This window comes from Dryobates pubescens, chromosome 27, assembly GCF_014839835.1.
Source record: "Dryobates pubescens isolate bDryPub1 chromosome 27, bDryPub1.pri, whole genome shotgun sequence".
NCBI lineage: Eukaryota > Metazoa > Chordata > Aves > Piciformes > Picidae > Dryobates > Dryobates pubescens.
Window position 1 is genome coordinate 14,638,493 of NC_071638.1, and position 22,488 is coordinate 14,660,980.

General features: G+C 39.6%; 1 protein-coding gene across 1 annotated transcript in view; it reads left to right on the forward strand.

Annotated features, from left to right (window-relative positions):
- The window catches only part of PLXNB2 (plexin B2), a 257,964-nt gene that overhangs the window by 203,772 nt on the left and 31,704 nt on the right, over nucleotides 1-22,488 (forward strand). The window contains exons 16-21 of the mRNA XM_054173886.1: nucleotides 620-792; nucleotides 3,025-3,173; nucleotides 6,140-6,248; nucleotides 20,001-20,137; nucleotides 20,570-20,737; nucleotides 22,353-22,461. Coding sequence (XP_054029861.1) covers nucleotides 620-792; nucleotides 3,025-3,173; nucleotides 6,140-6,248; nucleotides 20,001-20,137; nucleotides 20,570-20,737; nucleotides 22,353-22,461 — 845 coding nt within the window. The remainder of the gene's footprint in view (nucleotides 1-619; nucleotides 793-3,024; nucleotides 3,174-6,139; nucleotides 6,249-20,000; nucleotides 20,138-20,569; nucleotides 20,738-22,352; nucleotides 22,462-22,488) is intronic.

Genomic DNA, 22,488 nt, shown 5'->3' on the forward strand with positions numbered 1-22,488 from the left:
CAACTTAAGACAAAAGAGAAAATGTAAGCAAGAAAACAAAGAATGGAAAAATGAAAAGGTATTAACTTGAAAAAAAACCAAAACATTTCATTAAGTGTTAACTTTCTATTCAATTCAGGAGTTAGTGATGATTTTGGAAAGGCACAAATATCCTGGAAACAGCCTACAAAGGCAGTTCTCTTCTTTTAAATATGCAACTGGCAGAGGTCCAGTGCCAGCTGATGTCTGTCACTGCTGACACCCGTGCAGAGCTTATACCCTTCTGCATCCAACTCCTGGTATGCCAGGAGGACCTGTTTGTTTGAACTAGTCTTTGAACAGTTGTATGGACAGGTTCATTGAGTTAAAGAAAGGACTTTGTACTTCAAAGTTTTGTCAGTACCTGAGTGACAAAAATGCCTTTGGGTTCTACTTGATAGTTTATTCATACTCTGCACATGGACAGACTTCAGGTTTTTCCATACATGGAAAAGTGCAGTTTTCTCTCAGCATTATCCAGGGATTAAGTACAGTGTGTGTCTATTTGTCACACAACTCAGCTGAGCTTTGTACATAGGATTTGTTTTCCTTTCTGTAACACATTGAAAATGTCTAAGTGCATTTACCGTTTACATTTCAGTGACTGTCTACAACTGCTCTTACGGACGAAGCGACTGCAGCTTGTGCCTTGCAGCCCATCAGGACTATAAGTGTGTTTGGTGTGAAGAAGATGGCAAGCCCAGCAAGTGCGTTTATGAGAAACTCTGCCATGCTCCTCCCACTGACACGTGTCCTCATCCGGAAATCACTCGTGTAAGATTGCTTTTTTCTCTCTCTACCAGTGTGATATTTTTCAGGAGAAAGCGTGCAAGCACGATAGCATGATCAGTAAAGGCAGTTTTTTCCCTAGGGTGTTAAGTATGCCTCTGAAATAACTGCAAGGAAATAATGCCAGTAGTGATGTGTGTGAGAGATTTGTAAAGACTCAAGAGACTGAATGGAGTCTTTGAGAATTCTTGTTATTTCAAGCCTGGTCCTCACTGTGCCAGAAGCCAGGCTAACAGTTTATTCTTAAATGTGTCACTTGAATTTGGGGAATTAGCATGGATTTTTTTCTCTCCTGAAGTTCCTTTTACCTGAAGTAAATCCATAAGGGATGTTCACTGGTCCTGGAACTACAAAAACTTAGCAGGCTCATTAATAGGCTTCAAAGCAGACTTTAGCCAAAACATAAAGTGAAAAAACTAGTTTGAAGTGCCTTCCCTGAGGTTTGTGTGCTGACAGCAATTTTCTATTTGGGTTGTGTTCAAAGACAGGTTGGATGAGAGCTTGATCAGCCTGGTCTAGGAGGAAGTGTCCCTGCTCATGACAGGGGGTTGGGACTAGATTGATCATTACGGTCCCTCCAACCCTAATTGTTCTGTGATTCTATGATTAAATCCTTGTCCTTTTTAGCAACAAACCAGATGCTATTTTCCTGGACATAACTGTTGAGAAAGGAGTGTGCTGTGTACTTCTGCTGGGCAAGTCTAAATTGCCGCAACAGTGATATGAGTATTTTGAAACTCAGACCGTTTCATAAGAACCTATCCTAAGCTATCACAAAGTATGGTAACTGCATGGCAGAAGTTAAGAGTTGTAACAGGGATGTTTCACTCAGTAGGAATCCTTCAGTTCTGAAACCTGTGACTTAAGCCGTCACAGGTGTTGAATCTCCTGAGGCTGCACAAATAGAGGTGCAGTGTGGTTAGATCAGGGACACACTGGGTGAGGTTGCCCACGATGGTGTATGTAAGAAGAAGTGGCAGGTAAACAGCTGAAGTCTGCCAAAGAGGGCTATACTCTCAAATCTCAACAGAAAGTGTGGAGAAGACTTGTGTGATAGCTGTGCCCAGATAAAGATGACTTGATTGGAAGGAAAAGGAAAATTAAGAAAAATAGAAATGTTTTTGCCTAGGATACTGATTGTGGATTTAATAGTAAATGCTAAAGTATTAGTCTTTTCAAAGCTTTTGTTAGCTGCAGATTTGAACAAAGTATTTGGAAACCTGTACACAAACCATTGAGTCATTTTTCACCCAGTTTATTTAAGGTTTGAGTGCAAAGGGATGGCCAGCAGGCAGAAGTTTTAGGAAGCAGAAGCAGTGGAAAAACAGCCAAGTGTTTCTTGAGCTGAGCTGGGCATTAAGCAGCAGCCGCCATATCTGTGCTCAGACTTGCTTAGATCTAAGAAACTATGATTTTGATGGAGCAGACATTAAAGTCCAGAATTTCAAAAGCTGTATTTGTTTGATTTGCAATTACTATGTTTGGGACTGTGCAGCCTCCTGCTTCTTGATGGTAAACTTGCAGATCTCCGAAGCTGAAGACCTGAAAGGTCTTGCTGGTAGTGCTCCAAATATTACATAGGAAAGCAGGCTAGTCTCCAAGAAATTTTCAGAATTCAAGTGCCTGTTTGAGCCTTATTTCAGCCTGAGAAGTCCACTGTAACTGACGGATTATCTCAGTTGTTATTTTAATTGCAAATCACTTAATTAGCATCAGGCTGCATAGTCCAGCGTTCTACCATTTGATGCAGTAAGGAAGATCAGGGGACTGGAGGAACTTTTGAAGACACTTTGGGGCAGCTCCCTGTTAGGAAGGTACACTTCTCTGATGTAAATCTAAAGGGAGAAAATCATGGCCAAAAAATGCTGGAAAAGCTCTGTGGAATGATTGTGAGAGCAGCCCAATCCATTTGTTTTTCAAAGTCACAGTGCTTTAGCAGAAGTAAACTTAAAACAGAATAAACACCAGGCAAGAGTTTTGTGCATAACACTCTGCCACAGGAGACATAAAATCTGCAGATGATGAGTGCTGATTCTGAGCTAACAGATGATTAATTAACATTTAAAAAGTTACACAGCATGCATTTGTGTGGGTCCTACAAGGAACATATTTTGCATTTCAAGTGTGGATGAGTCAAGGTAGCTTTAAGTAATATGGAAGAGCAACACAGTCACTGAAATATGTAATTACTTTTTGCTTTCCCTCACACAAATGCAGATTGAGCCAAAAACGGGACCACTAAGTGGAGGAATTCTTTTGACCATAATGGGATCTAATTTGGGAATAAAAGCGGAAGATGTGAAAAGTATAACAGTGGCAGAAAAGGAATGTCTTTTCAAAGAGGAATTCTACTCTGTTTCCACAAGGTAATTGCTGGATGTTTTTTAGAAGCTTTTAGAAGCTAAAAGGAACTTCTCTGTGTTTTCAGGAGATGATCTTCCTGTGGTTATAAAAGGTTATTTGATAGAAGAAAGAACTAGTGTGGTATACCTGTAGTGTTTCATAGTAACACATTTGAGTCTTTATGTAAAATTGTGATAGATTCTAATACAGTATCAAGTTTACAATAGCATGTTATCATTCTGCTTCTGATTGATTTTCTTGTTTCTGATTTGTTTGAAAAGCTCTCATAAACAATTACTGCAGATATCTCAAGATTATTTGTTTGTTTTTAAATTAAAGGCATTGTAACTGTGCATCTAATCATTAAAATCTTTGCTAAATCTGAACCACAGTGCAGCCAAGCATACAAGATTTATCAGAAAACAGGCAAAGCAAGGGGAAGCTTAAACCTTTCTGTTGTAGTCCAGCCACAAAGTTTCTTCCCTGAAGGCAGGGAGGGAGCCCAGAGTTTTAGCTTTAGATGACTAAGTCATCACAGAGCCAACAAGTCCATGGATGTTGAATTGCCTAAGCAGGTTGGTACATGTTTTGTGAATTGTTTGTCACACTCTTAAGCACTGCCAAAAATTAAAACCAAGTGCCAAAATTCTTCTAGGGATATAAGTGCTTGCTACAGATTACATCTAATTTCTACAGGGAAGTATCCTTGTGATACTAGCTGGTAAAAAAGCAAGACATGAAGTTTCAGTAGTACTACGACATGTAGTGATCCATTTTAAGCAGTGTGGCTTTTCTTTCATTCACTTTTGATATTTAAAGCGGCAATCAAAACCTTCTTTTCTTTCTTTTCAGTTAAAGTGTAGTACAACAACTGTTAGCTGTTTCTGTAGTAGGGATTCTGAAGATACCTAAGCGATTTCCTCAGTTTTTGAAAACTGTAGCTTTAGTCAGTTTGTGGATCAGAAGCTTCCCAGGCCCCTAGGACTTAAGAATGTATATGTATAGCTGTGTATATCTTACTGCTTCCCAAATCCATTGCCATCATTCATGAATTTACATATGCATTACCATCCACAAAATTCTCAACTCTTTTACAGTCATCTTTTCCCATTCCCTATTTTCAGTGTTCACAAAAGCTGCACTGAATTGCTTCAGAGCCTTACATGAATTCCCCCAGCCTCTTGGATTTTTCTAAAGCTTTTTGATATTTTCAAATACATGGAAACAAGCCAGAATTGAGATGACTGGTTCCTTGTATCATAGCAACATTACTGGTATCCTAAGCTCTGCCAGTGTGGTAATGGGTGAGAACAAATGCAACTTGCTAATGTCATTTATTAACAAATTAGGATGTTTTGAGGGATCTTCTCCATGAGGGAAGCCTTGAAAAAATAAGTAATTCAAATCCTCAAATAGATATCTGTAATTTTCTGTCTCTGTCTTCTTCCATTCTTTTGTTTTTTGGGGTTCTTTTATTACCTTCTCATATTTAATTTAATTAAAAAAAAAAAATAAAAAAGAAAGAACGAAAAATGAATGTCTAGTTGTTCTCCCCTATCCCTCTGCAGTAAAAAGCTAGTCATTTTTTAGGAGACAGTTGTTCCCATGGGCAAGAGAGCAGTGAGATTTAAGGGACTTAAGGCTGCCTTCTGGCTCTGCAGTGATTTAATCGCTGGCCTTTGAGAAGTCATGTTCACATTCTTTGTAGTTTTCCATTTGCAGTGTGGGGGAAGGGAGACAATGCCAACATTGGGGAGGGAACTTTTCTCAATTAAAATGCCTGCTAACCACCCTACAATGTTTCCTGCACACACACACACACCCCAGCCCTGGCCCCCGACTGCTTTCCCTAGCTTGACATATGGTAGAAATTCCTCCAAAGGCACCGTTTCCTGTTTCTGCCTGACAAGAAGATACAACTTCCAAGAATACAGTAGAGAGATGATGAGGAACAGACTCAGGCATCCATACACATGTCAGGACATGCAAGAATTTAGAGAATTTTGTCCATTTGCCAGTACCCAGACAGAAAATCTGGAATGATCTGCAGGACTTGAAAATCCTTTTATTATAAGTCCTGATTTAAGTGCATTATAGCCAGTGATTTGGGGATGTTGGTTTGTTGGGCTTTTTTGCTTCCATTTGAGGTTGTGTGCTTTTTAAGCAGACGTGCACTGCTTAAGGAAAGAACAGCAATAATCCCAGAGGGAAAGAGTGAAGGAAATGAGCAGTGATCCTCAGGATGTGTCCTATATGAAACTGGCTGCCTGCACAGGCTGTTAACATTATATACCTCCTTATCTAACTGCTTTATCAGCTCTCCATTAAGCATTTGTCCCAGTTTTCAAGTGTGTTGGATCCTTATTTCATTTTCGTGTTTGTATTCTGTGAATCACCTGTTAGAAATAAAAATTTAAACATCCTATCTATCACTCAGCAGTGGCATTAGGTGAGACTGTTTTCTTAGCCAGTATTCCTTGACCTCTGATTTTATGTGGGTTATCTGAGGATTTATTTTCAGAGAACAGTAATTCTGAAGGGATTTTGATCATAGGTGTGAAAATGCAGTAGTTTAAATCTGAAAGATACCAGCATGCACAACAAAAGTATCAGCAGCTAAAACACACCCAAGTTATAAGATAGCTGATGATCTGATTCTTAAATCATGGGGGTGGGGACCTTTGGTTTTTTAACCTTACAAGGTCCAGTGAAAACCTTATATAGTGTTGGAGTGGTTCAGCTCTGACTTCTGCACTGAATTGGAGTTTTCTGTAGAAGGCATCTTTACAGTGCTCATGTTTCAGTTTTACCTACCTTTGGATAGAAGATTGAAGTATTCTTGGGTGGTTTTGCTCAGAATCTGAGGCATCATTCAAGTCCCTTGTTTAGGATGAAGCAAAGTTAGTGCTTTTTAATGTTGTGGGGGTGTGGTAGCTCACGTACATTGTTGCTGTTACTTAAAGCAGATACATTTGCATTCTTTTGCTAGGATTGTATGTGAAGTTGGACCAATGGATGAACCAAAACAAGGTCAAATTGAAGTGAACATCAATGGAAAGTTAGGTAAATCACCAAGTCAAGTGCTGTTTACATACCAGGTAAGTGCATTGCTTTTCAGAGATCTGTCTTATACCTTGTGCATGGCTTAAGTTAGAAGCTTACCTGTTGAGCACAGAGTTGCCTGTGTTTGCCTTACAGACTTTGTTTCACCAAATGCACTGTTTGTTATTCAAATACCTTAGAAAACACTTGAGCATTTTTTTTTAATGCAAAGGGTATGCTAAAGATCTATTCTGATCAATAGATAGGGAGTCTCAAAATGTTGTTTGCAATCCAAGTAAAAAGATGTAGTAGAAAAGAAACTGTAATAAACTTACTCTGTAGTAACATAATCTCCTAAGTGTCACAGCACTGCAAAAAATTAAGTATTCTTCAGATGCAGTTGGTGCACTATTTTAATCATAGTGTTTAGTCTAGCCAGTATTCTTAATTACAAGAATGGATGCAGAGCAGCAGAAGAATAAGTAATGAAGGTACATTAAATTTTAAATAATTTATTTCATTCAGAAGTATGTCATGCAGAGCCACAGCCAGCGTCATGGGTGTTCATATCACTCATGTGCTTTGTTTTCAGCGTCATTATGAAGGAGAATTTTGTTTGTGTCTTAATTGCTTTACCTTAATTGCAGCCTTTGGTCTAGCCTGTGGTTTTACAAGCAAGTAGCTTTATCTGTATCTTTAAGGTCTTCAAAAATTTTAAGAGCCTGTGATAGTTGAGAGGTTTCAATAATCTTTGTCCTCATAGTGATACTTAAAATTAGACCTAGAAACTGTAAATCTGTAAAACATAAAGGGTGGGTTAGGTTTTATCTCCCTTATTTTAACGTGTGCATCATTACTTCTTGATACCTTGTGAGAAGGAAAGGAGTCACCAGCAAGCAGCAGAGTAAGTCAAGTATGACATTCAACTGAGAAGAGGATATTTCTGTGTTTGCAAAACAGGCTAGAAGTTATTTTCCATAATTTCCAAGCAAATACCTCCTCTCCCTGGAGATCTCTGAAAAACTACCCTTATTACTTGAGAATGCCCTCTGTGCCTTTGTGGAAATGTAGATTATAATTAAGTCTTTCTTCATGAATCTCATTCATCTTAACCGAAGAACAGCAATGTGATCTCCCATGTTGATGTGTTTGTGGTCTCTAGAACAGAGGCTATGACAGTAAACCCTACATGAGAGAAAATTTTGACATGAACCCATTTTGCTGAGTACATTTTACAACAGTTTTTCTATGCTTCTCCTGTGTGTAAAGATTGTCTCACAGTTTGCATGAAAACCACATGAATATGTTATGTAGTGTGTTAAAATGTAATCGAAAGCCCCTCCACAGGCTTCAAAGCCTCTCTGTGAACTTATGCTGGTGAGATCCTCTGCACAACACATCTAGGAAATGACATAAGCAGCCACCACTTTTCGCTACTTAAGGGAAGGATTCTTGATCACTCATCAGTGATGCTCTAGGAGAAGCTGCTGTGCGCAGGTGTCATCCAGGTGGATGTTTTCCTGCAAGTCCAAGAGTCCCTCTGTGCCAGTCTCTGCCTGCACTGAGGTTACTAAAATACCAGATACCTAGGATGACTGCTGATAAAGAACATTTTACTATACTGCAAAAATCTGTGCATGGGGATTCTTTTTACAAAATGCAGAGCAATGACAAGCCATACTTCCTTAAATGCCTTAAAACTGGTGACATTGGGGTTTAGTTTCATTTCTCTTTGTTCTATGAGAAAGTGAAGCCCACTAGGGATTGCAGTAGGATTAACGTCAGTAGAGGGGTGTCACATTCACGTGCACATCTACAAGTTGACACAAGCACTTTTGGCGTGAGAACAGACAATTGGAGCAGACAATCCCATCAGCTGATGTTGTCTTAAGAGCTACAATCTTGTTTCACTGCTGTTTTCAGACAGTTCTTTGGTGACTTCTTTCAGCAGACATGTGAATTCTGTGCTTTGTTTGAAACCTCTTCTATTCAGTATATATAAGGGAAAGAAAATACTCTTCCTTTCAAGAGCCTTTCTAAAATAAATTTTCTATTATGTATTTCCCCCTCTCTTTGGCACTTTGTCTGGTTACCCTCCTGCTGGTAATTATCACTGTTTTGCTGTGTACTCTGATCACCCAAAGCACAATAGCTTCAGCTAAAGTAGCGAGTGCTCTAAATGCAAAGTGTGGTAGCACAGGGCACAAGTGCACAAGGAGACAATGCCGTTTCTATGCCCGGTATGTCTGTGTACACTGCAGGTGTCACCATGCTCCCCACAGTCTCAGCTTTGTACATGTGGCTGGAGTCTACCATCAAAAGCACATAGTCAGTTATCAAATAGATCTGATATCAGGATTTTTTTTTTCTGATGAGTGAAACTCTGAAACAGAGAAGCTGTGGCTGCCCCATTATTGAAAGTGTTCAAGGTCAGGTTAGACAGGACTTTGAGCAGAGTAAAAGATGTCCTTGCCTATGGCAGGGGGGGTGGGCTAGATGATATTGAAGTTCCCTTCTAACCCAAACCTTTCTATAACTCTGTAAATACTTCTACATTTGGCTCTTCTTGATGCCCAGTCTGAAAATTAATATAAGGTTTAAAGCTAGACTGATGACAATCAGTAGTAAGCACAAATTCACCTTGAGTACTGTGTCCAGTTCTGGGCCCCTCAGTTTAGGAAAGATGTTGACTTGCTGGAACGTGAGGGGTTTGGAACACAAGCCCTATGAGGAGAGGCTGAGGGAGCTGGGGTTGCTTAGCCTGGAGAAGAGGAGGCTCAGGGGAGACCTTATTGCTCTTTACAACTACCTGAAGGGAGGTTGTAGACAGGTGGGGGCTGGTCTCTTCTCCCAGGCAGCCAGCACCAGAACAAGAGGACACAGTCTCAAGCTGCACCAGGGGAAGTTTAGACTGGATGTTAGGAAGAAATTCTTCATAGGGAGAGTGGTTGCCCATTAGAATGGGCTGCCCAGGCAGGTGGTGGAGTCACCATCATTGGAGGTGTCTAGGAGGAGACTTGATGGAGTCCTTGGTTGCATGGTTTAGTTGATTAGATGGTGTTGGATGATGGGTTGGATGCGATGATCTTGAAGGTCTCTTCCCACCTGGTCTATTCTATTCTATTCTATTCTAATTTGGGCTGAGACTCATGCTTTTGCCCAGTCTGCCAGCACAGCAAATTTATGGGCTAAAGAATGTGTGAGACCTCCATTAAATGGGTCAAAAATCCAGTTAAAAGCGAAGCCATGGTTTTAAGAGTCCACAAGTGTCTGCGCTGTGCAGTTAACACCTCGTCTATATTTGCTGCATAACAATTTCAGTGGAGCTACCCATCACAATTTCTCTATCCAACCTGAGTGCTGTTTGAGTCCAGCCATTCCAGTGAAATTAAATTCTAGTCATCTAATTTTCCTCTACTGACATTTCTTTTGTTACATTATAAGCAGAATCAGGCAATAACCATTCTCCTGTTTAGTGAAATAGAAATGAGGTGATGCTAAATTTTAGTATCCAACTATGCAGTACATCTGGAGCACTGTCAGCTTGGCCAGTCTCTGAGCAGGTGGAGCAGTAACACGTCTGAAGTCCAGTCCTGCTTTTTCATTTGTTGTTAACTTTATCTAATTTGCTTGTTACTGTAAGAGGGAGAAGTGATATCAAAGGAAGGAGTTAAGCTTTTTGTAGGTATATGACCCAAATTTCCTAATCCCACACAAATGTGATTCCGTTCTCACAGTACTTCATCTTCAGACTCAAGCCACCAGAATGAGAGCTTAAAGCTGCTTCTGGGATCTCCTGTGTCTGTTTGCATGAGCAATTCTTTGAGTTTTAGGATGTGCAGGTTTCAGAAAGCTCAAATAAATGTAAAATGGTGAAATTAGAGGTAGAACATTACAAAAGCATAATCCATTTCTGAGAGGCTGAAGGTAATTTAGAGACTGGCCTGGAAATAATGACTAGTACATCAGGAAGTCTGTTTACCCAAAGATGAAATAAATAATCAAAATGAGAAAGAAGGGAGAATAAATTAGTCTCATTTGAAAACAAATATGAATGTGACTGTTCACCATAGTGGAAGTTTGAATGTGAGCCTGACCACACAGATCCATTTAAAAAGGTGCACTCTTCCATTTTAATCTACTCCTAACTTGGCAGTTTCCTCTTACCTCTGTCCATTCTCTGCTTTCCTTCTTGAATTTTGAAGCAACTGCTCTAGGAGTTCTCATCAGTGCAGTGCCTTTAGTGCTTTTGTGCCAAGATTTAGCTCACTCCTTGAATTTCCTCTCCCCCCAAAACATGCAGTTTCTCATACCTCATGCATGCCTCAACACATGCGTTTTACACTGGAGTTGTGGGAGGTGGGGTGGGTTTTTGCAGGGCAGTATTACATGCTTGTTGGCATTATGGTTGATACTGATAAACTACACATCTGTAGAAGTTTGGGATTGCTTCAAATCCCTGGACCACATCTTGTCTGAGTATCAGCCTGCAGAGGGACCAGGAGAATTCCTAGGTAGCTGAGTTTTAGCAAAGTTGACCCTTCCTCCTGGATATTATTAGATTCAATTATCTTATCATCTGAGCTATGCACTTACATACCTGTTCCATCATCCAATGCTTGTGGTTCTGCTTGAAGCTGCCAGTGGACACTGGCTGTGTGATAATGCAGACTTTCCAGTCATGCATGCTGACATTTCTCCATCAAACCTGTCAGTAAAGCTCTGTGATCTTTCCAGGAAAACATGTAGTTGTCTACTTCACAATGAAAAGATGCTGCCTGCTGTCCAATGACTTGTTTAAAATATCAAGCCCTTTGCATAAGTATCCCTTCCACAGCAAACAGCACACAGTGTGTATTGCCTGGGCACCTGGAGTGGCTGGAAGCATTTGATCATTTGCATACTGTAAGGTTTGGACAAAGAAGCCCTAGAAAGTCAAGACTCAGCTCACTTCTCTGCTGTTGCAGAAATAACTCAGAAACTGGAGCTTGGCTTTTGTGGTAGCTGCTGTGATGAGGCAAGCTGGTGGGTCAGGTCAGCCACTGTGGTGAACACCAGGCTGCCAAAATTGTGCAATGGAAATTCTCTGGTTGAATATCCTGAGTCAGTGACTTGTTTGAAGAAACAAGAAGCAGGCTCCTTCCAGTCTGAGAAAGAAGGGAAGTGGAGGGAGAAAAAATAGTTCCTAGTGACTTGCATGCCCCATTCAGAAGCTTAATTTAGCTCCCCTGGTTACAATTGTAGTCCATGAAATGACATTTTGACCTCCAAGAAGGTGGCCATTGTCTATAGCACTTCATGGGCTATGCTTTTAATTTTTGTGTGCACTATATGCAAGGGTTAGCAGAATAATTTGACTTTCATTGCAGGGCAGATAACAAAGCTAGTTGTTTTACAGACCTGCTTCAAGAGCAAAATCTTGATTGCAGATGAGCCTGGGATGAGAAAAGGAAAAAGTTACATGTGGAGGAAAGGATAGAGAACTGCAGAGTTGTGTACACTTGTGAAAATTTTATCCACGTGTGGGTGCACTGTTAGCAGGTCCTTGACACAGCATCGCTGTGCTCTGCTAGTGTGGAAGCACAAGAGCCCATTCCTACTTGTGAAGATGTGCGTTTGCATCAAAGGCAAACCACCAACTGGATGTCACTGCCTACAGGAGCTGGCAAAAGAGAGCTTAGGTGACTTTGCCATTTGCTGCTCATCATGTCCATTTGAACACATCCATCTGTTGCTGGCTTCCCCTTGTGCTGCAGCTGGCCTCTCTCACGGCATCATAAGGATATACTCTGCCACCATCTTCCTTTCCCTCCCTAGTTGTCTCTGTACTTGTGGTCTGGCATGGTTGCATTTTCTTCAGTTTCACTCTGAAGCATGGACCTTGGTCCTCTGTTGCCTCCCAACTGTTCCTGATTTTCTGCCCCCTCTTGTGACCCACCAGTGGCCTTTTTGGTGGCTGTTTGTTTCTCTCTTTGATTTTCTGCATTAGTGAAGGATGAAAGTAACCACATGTATCTCAGTGGTACAGTTCTCGGGCTAGACACTGCCTACCACCGATGAATATTATAGTAGATAGCATGCCTATTTGCAGCATCATGCCCAGGAATATAAAACATTGAGGGTGTGCTTCATAACAGACAAGTGGAAAAGCAAAGAAATAGAAAAAAGACACGCAGAACCTAGGTGATGATCCATAGGAGTGAAGTCCTCTCATTCTTGATTACTGTGTAAGGAAGCAGAAGTTGGCTGGACATGAGCAGTGTAAGTTAGGAAAGCTGCAAAACAAACAAACCAAGTGAAAACACATGAATCAGTGTGGCAAATCAGGTATCTCAAATGCAAGAGAGGTCAGTGAAAAGCAGGCTGGAGGTATGGTTCTTTCTTGCACCTGCATGTCTTTGATGGGAAAATTGCAAACAAGCTGGATTGAAAAAAAATAAAATGATAAGTTAAAGGAGAACAGAAGTAACCCCACTGTTAGCCAGGTGAAAACTGTGCTTTGATTTGACACCCACAGGCCACAGAGATCTGAAGTGCTGGGAGTTCTCTGAAATAATTTTCAGCCTGTAAAAGGTATCTTTTACTAAAATTGTGATTAGAAACTTGAAGATATGAGAGATTACCTTCCTAACTGTGCAGAAAGACTAACTGCAAGTCACATTAAAGATTAAAAGGTTCATTTTAGATTAATAAACAGTATGAAAAATGTAGGAGCTGAAATATGAGTGCTCAGAGGGTCTGCAGTAGCTGTGTAAGAGCAGCAGTCCTACATTGATAATAAATAAGTTCACATCTAATTGTGATTATAAATGGAACAGACAGGGAGATAATTTGCCCTCTAACATGCAGAAAGCATAAAACTACAATGGAAAATGTATCAGCGTTTCTGTAAACAGATTTGTAAGTAGGAGGCAAAGAATACAAGCATAGCAAGCAAAAGAAAGACTTCTGACTGTGATGGAGAAAACAGGACATTGGAAAATGGCCTGAGTGTGAAGTCATATACATACTTGAGCCAGTGCAAGCCGCTTTGCCAGTATTTTTCATATTTTTTTCCAGTACTTCTGTGCTGATAAAGCACAGAGCACTTCAGAGGACAGGCCATTGCAAGATTATGACATTACTGTGAGGTGAAACCAAAAAAAAATACAGTTTGTGAACCTCAGGTCAGTCTCTGATGCAAAGATAAGGCAGTGGCACACAGAACTGCAAATGCCATGTAAGGAAATTTGTTGCTATTGAAAAGAGAATGTATTAGTTTTCTACCAAACAAATTAGCACTATTTGAACACTATGTACCATAAGCAATGTACAAGGACACAGAAATTGTCATTGTCTCACTACTTCAAACTGGAGCAGATAATCACTGCTTTCAGGTGAACTCGATCAGTGGGATGGGCACCAACTACAGGCATAAAACAGAAGAGGTAGCCTATTCATAGCACTGTTACCCTTCCAGCAAAGATGCCTAACGGTTATCAAAGTGCTGGGAAAACTGCTTATCAGTTCAAGAGTACTGACCCAGTAGTCTGTTACAACGTGGGAAAATTGGGTTGCAGGTGCACTTTGAGACCTCTAGCTCAACATTATTACACCTAAGTATTATGTAAGGAAGATTTGTATGCAAGATACATAAAATGATCATATTTCACATGACTGCCAAGCTGTAATCTGCTTAGCTCCTCAAACAAGAAATCATGTTGGGTTCAAATAATTCTGTTCAGGATAAACCGTGTAGTTGGGAGAAAGCTACACTTGTTGACAGGATGGAGTAGGTGATCATTGTAGGTTTCTTGTGACTATTATTCTCTTTTCTTTTCCTTTCTTTTCTTTTCCTTTCTTTTCTCTTTTCTTTTCTTTTCTTTTCTTTTCTTTTCTTTTCTTTTCTTTTCTTTTCTTTTCTTTTCTTTTCTTTTCTTTTCTTTTCTTTTCTTTTCTTTTCTTTTCTTTTCTTTCTTTTCTTTTTTCTTTTCTTTTCTTTTTTCTTTTCTTTTTTCTTTTCTTTCTTTTCTTTTTTCTTTTCTTTTATTTTCTTTTCTTTTTTTCTTTTCTTTTCTTTCCTTTTATTTTATCTTTTCCTTTTCCTTTTCTTTTTCCTTTTCCTTTCCATTCCACTCCATCTTAAATAGTAGAGCAGTGCATGTGGATGTGTTTTACCAAAACTTCAAATCCCCTTCCTTCAAAGACAGGGCACGATCCTGAAAGTGTTAGGTGATGGGGACTCCTGGTAGTGGGAAGTCCTTCTGCTGGGAGGTGGTTTACCAGACTCGGCAAGCAATAGGACACTCAACACCTGACAGACATTGGAACAGATGTTTTTTTAAACAAGATTATGGAGAAAAAAACACCAACACCATCACCAACAACAAAAACACATAGTAAGGCAACCTGATATTGCAGAAAATGTTTATGCTCAAACATTAAACTACCTGGAAGACATGAACAGTATTTGCAGTGACAAAAGGGAAAGTATAGAGCACTGAAACTTGAACAGTCATTCCTCCATTTCAAGCAAAATAAGAAAACATATTAAATATATACAAAGGAATTATAAAACAAGGAGTAAATTAGTGTTTGCAGACTTATTTAAATTTTACTGTGTCCATGAGAAATTAAGTATTGACAAGTTTTGATGACATTTTCCAGAGCTATTACAAGATAGCTACAAATTCCATATAAGACACATAACCAAGTGTTCTGTTTAGCATCATAATTACATTGAGCACTGTGATGTTATTTTACAGTAGTGCACTGCTCTGCAGTGTTACAGAAGTTTTACTTCCCTCAGGCACTTTCTGACTGAGTCAACAAAGATCCTGAGGTGTAGAGGGCTGAAAATGAAGGCAGGACATTTATTATGATAGAAGGCATGCTTCTGATTCAGACGCTGAAATGCGAAAAGGGCAGAAACAAGGAAAGAAAAAATCCTTGAGGGGATTTTGAAGAGGTGACATCACTGATCTCTCAACGCTTGAGGTCCTAGGTTTATCAGTGCTGTTTGTAACAGATGAACATTCAGTTTTGCTTGAGGGTGAGTCCAAATTAAAGGTGGTTGCCTCTTGAAAGCAGTGGTTTATTATCCCTCTAAGAAGGTTTGTAGTGAAGGATTTACCCTTTGCCACTCATTTTCCTCTGCAAGGAGAAGGAATCTCATGTGGGGTTGTGATATGCAGTGTAGAGTTGTGGGTTAGGTGCAGCTTTGCTATACTGTGTAGGGTAAGAATGTGTGAGGTGAGAATAGACCTGGCAGCTTTCAAGGGTCTGAGTTATATGTTGGTTGTGGGAAGGGGCTACCTTCTTCTTAGTTAAGATGATTTTTGTGGAAGGACTGTACTACTGCCAATGGTACTTTTTCAAATTATCTTGGCATTCAGCAAAATGCTGTTCTCCATTTGATCCTATCTACCTAATTGCATATTTGAAAAATGCCTTCTGGTTTGGCATTTGGATAAACCAATTTTATTTTCATTATTGGTAGTCTTAAGAAGACTGCCAGGTAGGCTGATGTAGCTTTGCTCTTTGAACCATCCATGAATCTTTTAGAAGAGCACTAAAACTTGCTTGGTTATTAAAATTTGTTTATTAAAATTGTTAACATTCTTGATCATTTACTTTACTTATATTTTCTGGCAGGTCCTTAAGAGAAAGGGAAGAGGGTAAAATGTGCTACAGAAACTAGCAAGTTAAAATTAATCAAATAATTTTCCTGATAAGTTTACAGTAACACACTATTACTATACAATACTTTGTCTTAGCATTCATGTTGAAGAATTCCTTTGCACACAGAACACAGTTAAGCTTCGTATTAGATAGTCTTTATGAGGCATCCACATTATTTGGTCTCTGGAGACCTCTTGGTATTTGCAAAATTACCTTAAATATGTTAAATATTAATACTTTGAATTAAGCTGTTATAAAATAGTCCTTTGAGGAACTGCTGCAAGACCAGCAATTAAAGAGAACATAAGAGTTAAACCATAACTATTCCACCTCCTCCTTGGCTGCTACCTGTGCTACCTCTCAGAGCGGTTCTCAGCCCCAGTTTTCCATTCAGCCTAAGGAGAAGCTGAGATCTGTGGACTTCATGGCTGTGTCATGGATGGGATTAGGTGTGGGTGACATGTTCTCCCACACCTAACCTTGTCCAGGTCATTAATGTCCAACAGAGTTGGAGCCTTGCTAAGAAAGAAACGGTTTCTGGAGAGACATGGAATAGACACTTGCTTCACTTCCCCCTTGCATCTATGTTATTTAGAGTTAACTTTGCTATTTGGTTACCTATATAATCCTCTTCACATGGAGGCAAATGTACACCACCACTGAACAAAAAAAAAATGGTGCTGGATGATTCTGATTCAAGATTGTGGCTCACTTTGTATTTACTGGTTGTTAGCAACAGAGCCAGCTGATGCCCTGCCAAAAATACTGAGCAGATAACTCAGAAGAGCTTTCACAGGACAATAATTTCATAGTTTTGCAAGAGGAAAGCGATATAGCTGTGTAGAAGAAGTTCTTAGCAAACTTCCTTTCATTTTTGTGCTATAGTTACAGAGAACACTGGTGTGTGATGCTTCAGAAACCTGGTTTTGGTCCTGTCCTTCCTAGATTTCTGCTTAAAGGCTTGTTTTTAAGTGATTTCTTGTTCCTTTCCTTCCTTAGTCTGTCCTTAGAGGCCATGCATTTAGTGGAAGTAGTATATAGGGAGAAGGCTGTGAGTTTTACACAGTTTTTCTGAGGTTCAGGAATGACAGGTTTGTCCATACTGATTGTTTATTGTTTCTTGGGGTATACTTTCTTCTGAAAGAAATCACAGGTATGTTATGCAGCTAATCACTGCTGTAGGTTTTTATTGTGGATGAGTCCAGTTCTGGGCCCCTCAGTTTAGGAAGGATGTTGACTTGCTGGAGTGTGTCCAGAAAAGGGCAACAAGGTTGGTGAGGGGCTTGGAGCACAAGCCCTATGAGGAGAGATTGAGGGAGCTGGGGTTGCTTAGTCTGGAGAAGAGGAGACTCAGGGGTGACCTTATTGCTCTCTACAACTACCTGAGGGGGGGTTGTAGACAGGCAGAGGTTGGTCTCTTCTCCCAGGCAACCAGTACCAGAACAAGAGGACACAGTCTCAGGCTGCGTCAGGGGAGGTTTAGGCTGGAGGTTAGGAGGAAGTTTTACACAGAGAGAGTGATTGCCCATTGGAATGGGCTGCCTGAGGAGGTGGTGGGGTCGCCGACGCTGGGGGTGTTCAGGGCGAGGCTTGACAGGATGCTTGGTTGTATGGTTTAGTTGATTAGGTGGTGTCGGATGATAGGTTGGACACGATGATCTCGAAGGTCTCTTCCAACCTGGTTAATTCTATTCTATTCTATTCTATGATACAGTGATCCAATATGCTTAGCAATCTATAGCAATTACAGTTTCATTTTAAGTCAATAAAAAGTATGGTATTCTTTCCATGTGCTAAGGTTATGCTTAACAATATTTTTCATACATTTTTACAAGCAAATTAGTTACTGTGTGGTTTATATACATTTTGGATTTTAATTTTTTTAGCCACAAGATTGTATGACAAGTAACCACAAATAAGCCTTTCTTTGAAACACCTGTCTAAACTTGTGTTAATTTGAACTTCAAGTGCAATTTTCAAAACTGGACCCCTCTAACTTTTTACTTCCTCTCACATGGTTTATTTCAGTTTAGCTTAAATCAGCAGACAATTAAATCCAAACAGTATGCACAGAGAGGGTTATATAGACCTGAGTGAGCAAGTTTTGGTCAACTCTGTTATATTGAATCAAGGCTCCTTCCTGCTTAAAAAAAATGCTTCTAAATTACTTTGAGTCACTTCCCCAGATAAAATCTTGCAACTAGAGTGATGTATTAAATTTAAATAAATCAAAGGTTAGCACGTGAGAGCAGTCGTATGCTGCAGCAACACACATCTTGAGGAGTGAAGGGTTTACAAACAGATTTCTCTCAGGGAAGAAAAGCAATTGACACCCAATTAGCGTTAAAGCATATTCCTAAAACTCAATGACTTGAGAGCAAATTACAGTTGTCATTGTGGATTTGTGAAGTGTGCTGAACCATGATGCATTCCTTTGGAGGGAAGTTGCTTAGACATGAAAGTATAAAACAAGCACAGCAAGTACAAGTTTTTTGCATTTCTTTATCTGCTCTTCAATAAAACAAATTTGTAAAGTAACCACAAGGCCAGTTGGATGCATTTTTAGGGATTCCTTCTGCTTGTTAAAAACCTGTTGATGGCTCACTGAGTTTTGAACCAAATTGTGGTATGTCAGCCCCCCTCCTCCCTGCCATTCATTGGGTCCTCTGTTTTGTAGCTGTAAGCTGTGACAGAGATGGCAGTCTGTGTTTGAGCAAAACATTACAGAGGAAGGGGTTTTGCTGCATGAGCAATATGGTGTGGGCTCGTTGCTCTCTATTTCTGACCAGGATTTTTCTATCTTACACTGTGAGATGAGCACAGCGTGGTGGTGATCAGGGCCATTCACATCCGCAAGGGAGCTTTTCAGACTTCCTTGCTTTTCCTTTTTTTGCATATATGTCATACAAAATAGCCCCAAGCCTCAACTTTATTATCAGTCAACCATTTTAGCAAGATTGTGCAAGAGGAAGAGGAGACTGAGAAATAGGCTTTTTGCTGATTTGGTTCATACAAGCAAAGCCTATGTATGAATGTGGATGAAGTAGCACAGCTGTATGTCCGAACAAGCATTACCTATTCACAGCCTCCCTAAGCTATTGTTCTGGTGTGCTTTAGCAAACGCAGGGTCCCTCGTAGCAATACCCCTGCCACATGCTTGGTCCTGGCATCCTATCTGTGTGCACCATGCACGTGGCAGCTGCCAGGGATCACTTAGCTTCCTACCTGCACAACAGCTACCATCCTTGCGTGAGGGCTGTGGCACATCTGCAGGCTTGGCCAGGCCATGGAGTCAGCAGGCAGCCCTTGCCTGGAACTGTCTGGTAACCTTTCTCACATGGCTTGCTTGGCTTTGGTTATCCTCAATTCAGCAGCTTTTCTCAACTGAATCAGGGACTACTTAGCAATGAAGTAATTAATTCATGCTGTTCACTGTTTATTTACAGCATTTGTCATAGCTCCCAGAATACAATCACAGAAACAGACTGAATTGAGAACAAAAGAACAGAACTTACTTGAGAAACATTAATTTCCAACAAATTTTATAACAATTTGAAGCAGGTCTACTTGCTTCATACAGTTTTGAGAAGTCTTCTCAGACGTTCTAAGTGCCTGAAGTTTTGGATTGTATTTCTTTGAAAGTTCATGGCTCAAGTGAAGGACAACAGTTTAACTGCCGTTAAGAGCCATATAAATAAAGGGAATCTTAATATTCTTTCTGTTCAGCATCAGCTTTGAAAAACGTGTTCTCTCTCTCCTGTACTTGATGCAGAATATAGGAAAGGGTAAGGAAAGATGAAGGCAAACTCAGCCATAAATAACAGAGAAGTCTTAAGAATGAAAATAGGAAATCCAACAAAACTCTCACAAACTTAATGACTGTGAACTCAGCATTTTGTAAATATGGACTATAAATCCATCTAAGACCTTGTAATATACAATATGGTAAAAACATAATTATATTCATATCTTCCCTCAGCATGAAAAATTGTGAAGATTTTTTTTTTCTCTTAGAACTATCTGTCATTGCTTTAATTTTATTATTTTTCACATAGTAATATTAACCTTCTATTAGGTGTTATACCAGTTAATACTGGTGTGCATTTTATTTTGCTTTTCTTAATTAGTTAACCATATCCACTTTGCAGAAACCTCATCCTACTGGAATAAGACCTGAAAGTGGCCCACAAGCTGGTGGAACCACACTTACCATCATGGGTAGAAACCTGGCCACTGGTTCCAAGAAGGATGTACAAGTTTCAGTTGGTAACCAGCCTTGCAATGTGTACGTACCCCGAATAACTAAAAATACAGAGCAATATCCTACCAAAGCAGCAACCTTTCCTGGCTTTTACAAATCACACAAATCCATTGTCTATCTCATCATGACTCATCCCATGCAATGGAGCTCTGTGTGTAAATTTCAGACAGAAACTCTCTCAGAGGCTCCAGCTGGAAGCAGCTGTAAAAACACCAAAGTGGGAGGACTCGGATATACAAAGAATTTTCCTGTTTTGGCTTTGTCTGCTTGACTGGCTGCTCCAAATCCATCCATGCTTTCACTCAGCATCTCCTTAGTGTTGTCTTCTAGCTACTCAACAAGTAGCAAAAATAAAGCCCTTCTTTTGTTGCTTCTGAGGTGCTACAATCACAAATACTAATTGCTGTAATGTTAATGACTGAAGATGTTTTCTCCTCTCTTTATTCTCCAATCTAGCATTGAATTTGGAGATGAGATCATTTGCATTACAGGACCTAATAGCAAGGTTGACCGTGTTGAAGTCACAATGAACTATGGAGGCACAGCAGTAAGTGTACCAATGCACTTTTCATACAAAGAGAATCCTACTGTCACCAAGTTCCTGCCAGTAAATAGCTTCAGCAGGTAATGAAATGTTTGTCATAACTTTATTTACAGTTGGATGCATATATGTGTAATTTATAGTAAACCTATTACATGTAAAACTGTATGAAATAAAACTTCTGTACTCTAGCCATACACACATTTGTCTATGTAGAGTTTGTCGTCCTTCTTAACTGCAGATGATGCTTGAAAGTATTGTGTTTACCTCCAAACTTTAATCCCTACTTCAAAGATAAATACTGAAACCAAAAAAAGGTAATGACCTTCTTTTAAATGAAGATGTCTCAAAAGAAGAGATTTGAAGCACTTCAGCATTATGTCAGACAACATGATCGTTGTGGTACTAATCCTTATCCTATAAGGATAACCTATATAAAAGGTTTGTAATTAAAAGGTTTCTGACAGTTCTTCTTTTCAGCTTTTAATAAGTAAGGTGGAAACAGAATATTATGGCTTGTCATCTCTTTGTTCCATGGAGAAAAGGAAAAAAAGAAAAAAGTATCTCTTTAGGAAATCTTCATCAAGGTTCAGTAAAGCTTTTAAAAGATATACTCTCTTCTGTGGTGGTACTCAGTAACACTGCATTTGGTAGCTGTTCCTTTTGGATAAAAGCTCACTTAGAACTAGTGGCAAAACCAAAAAAATGTATGCCACTCTTACATTTGTTTCAAAATGGCAAATCATCTGTATAAAGTCCTTGTAGCCTAGTTCTCATTTTGAGAGTCATTCAGTGGCTGGTACAGGGACCAGCCTGTAACCTTGGTACACCTGTGTATCTTCTGTTTAGGAATGGTCTAGTCTTTCTGCTTAGTGGGGTAGAGTTACCGAAGATAGGTCATGATGTTTCTACTTTCTTTCAGTAAAAAGAAGTGGAACATTGGGACCTTAGAACTAGGACTTTAAAAATAAAATTGTTGGTGAGCTCTCTTGGAGAAATTGGTACCTGCCCCCTTGAATACTGAGCAATCACTCATTTAAAATAGGATTTGGTTTCAATATTTACTTTTGATTTTTTGAGTGGGTTTGGGGCCTGGAGGGGTTTTTTTGGTAGATCAATAGCGATTTACACCAGGGAATTTGAACATACTTCTATATTGTCTCTATATAAATTGAAACTTACTTTAATTGATTGCCTAGGGGATTGCTATCCCTCTATATCCATGGTATTTTGATGACTTCAGTTCCTGCTGGCAAATTGTAGGCCACCTTCTTATGCGAGTGCATTATTTTTTAAACAATGTGTTGCAAATGAAAAGGAATAGAGAAGCCAGGTCCCTACAGGCCAGTGGAAAATACACTCACATCCTTGTCTCTGTATGTGTGGTAGGTGGAGTGATGCTAACAAAAATATTGGAGAAGTAAAACACACAAAGATAAGCGTCAGTGAAAAGCTACATGCACTGACAAAGCAATTCGTACTTGTTTCATTCTGCTGTTTTCAAATGAATTTGAAGTTGACATCGCTGCTTTTAAATGCTATTGTCATTGCTAGCTTTAACAGCAATTCCTTGTGTAGGACATGTAATTGTCATAGGCATTACAGTGGAAGTACTAGCAGTGCAGGATTAAAAAAAAAATCTCTAGTTGTGGTAGTTTGCCAATGACTTGACAACTTTTTTTTAATTCTACCTTTCAGTGGAGGGAGAAATATTACAGTCACTGGAACTGGCTTTCAGCTCATCCAGTCTTTCTCCGTGGTGGTATATGCAGAGCATCCAGAAGCAGGGAAAATGAATCTCAAAAGGGTAATTTCTTTTCTTTCCCCCCGAGGT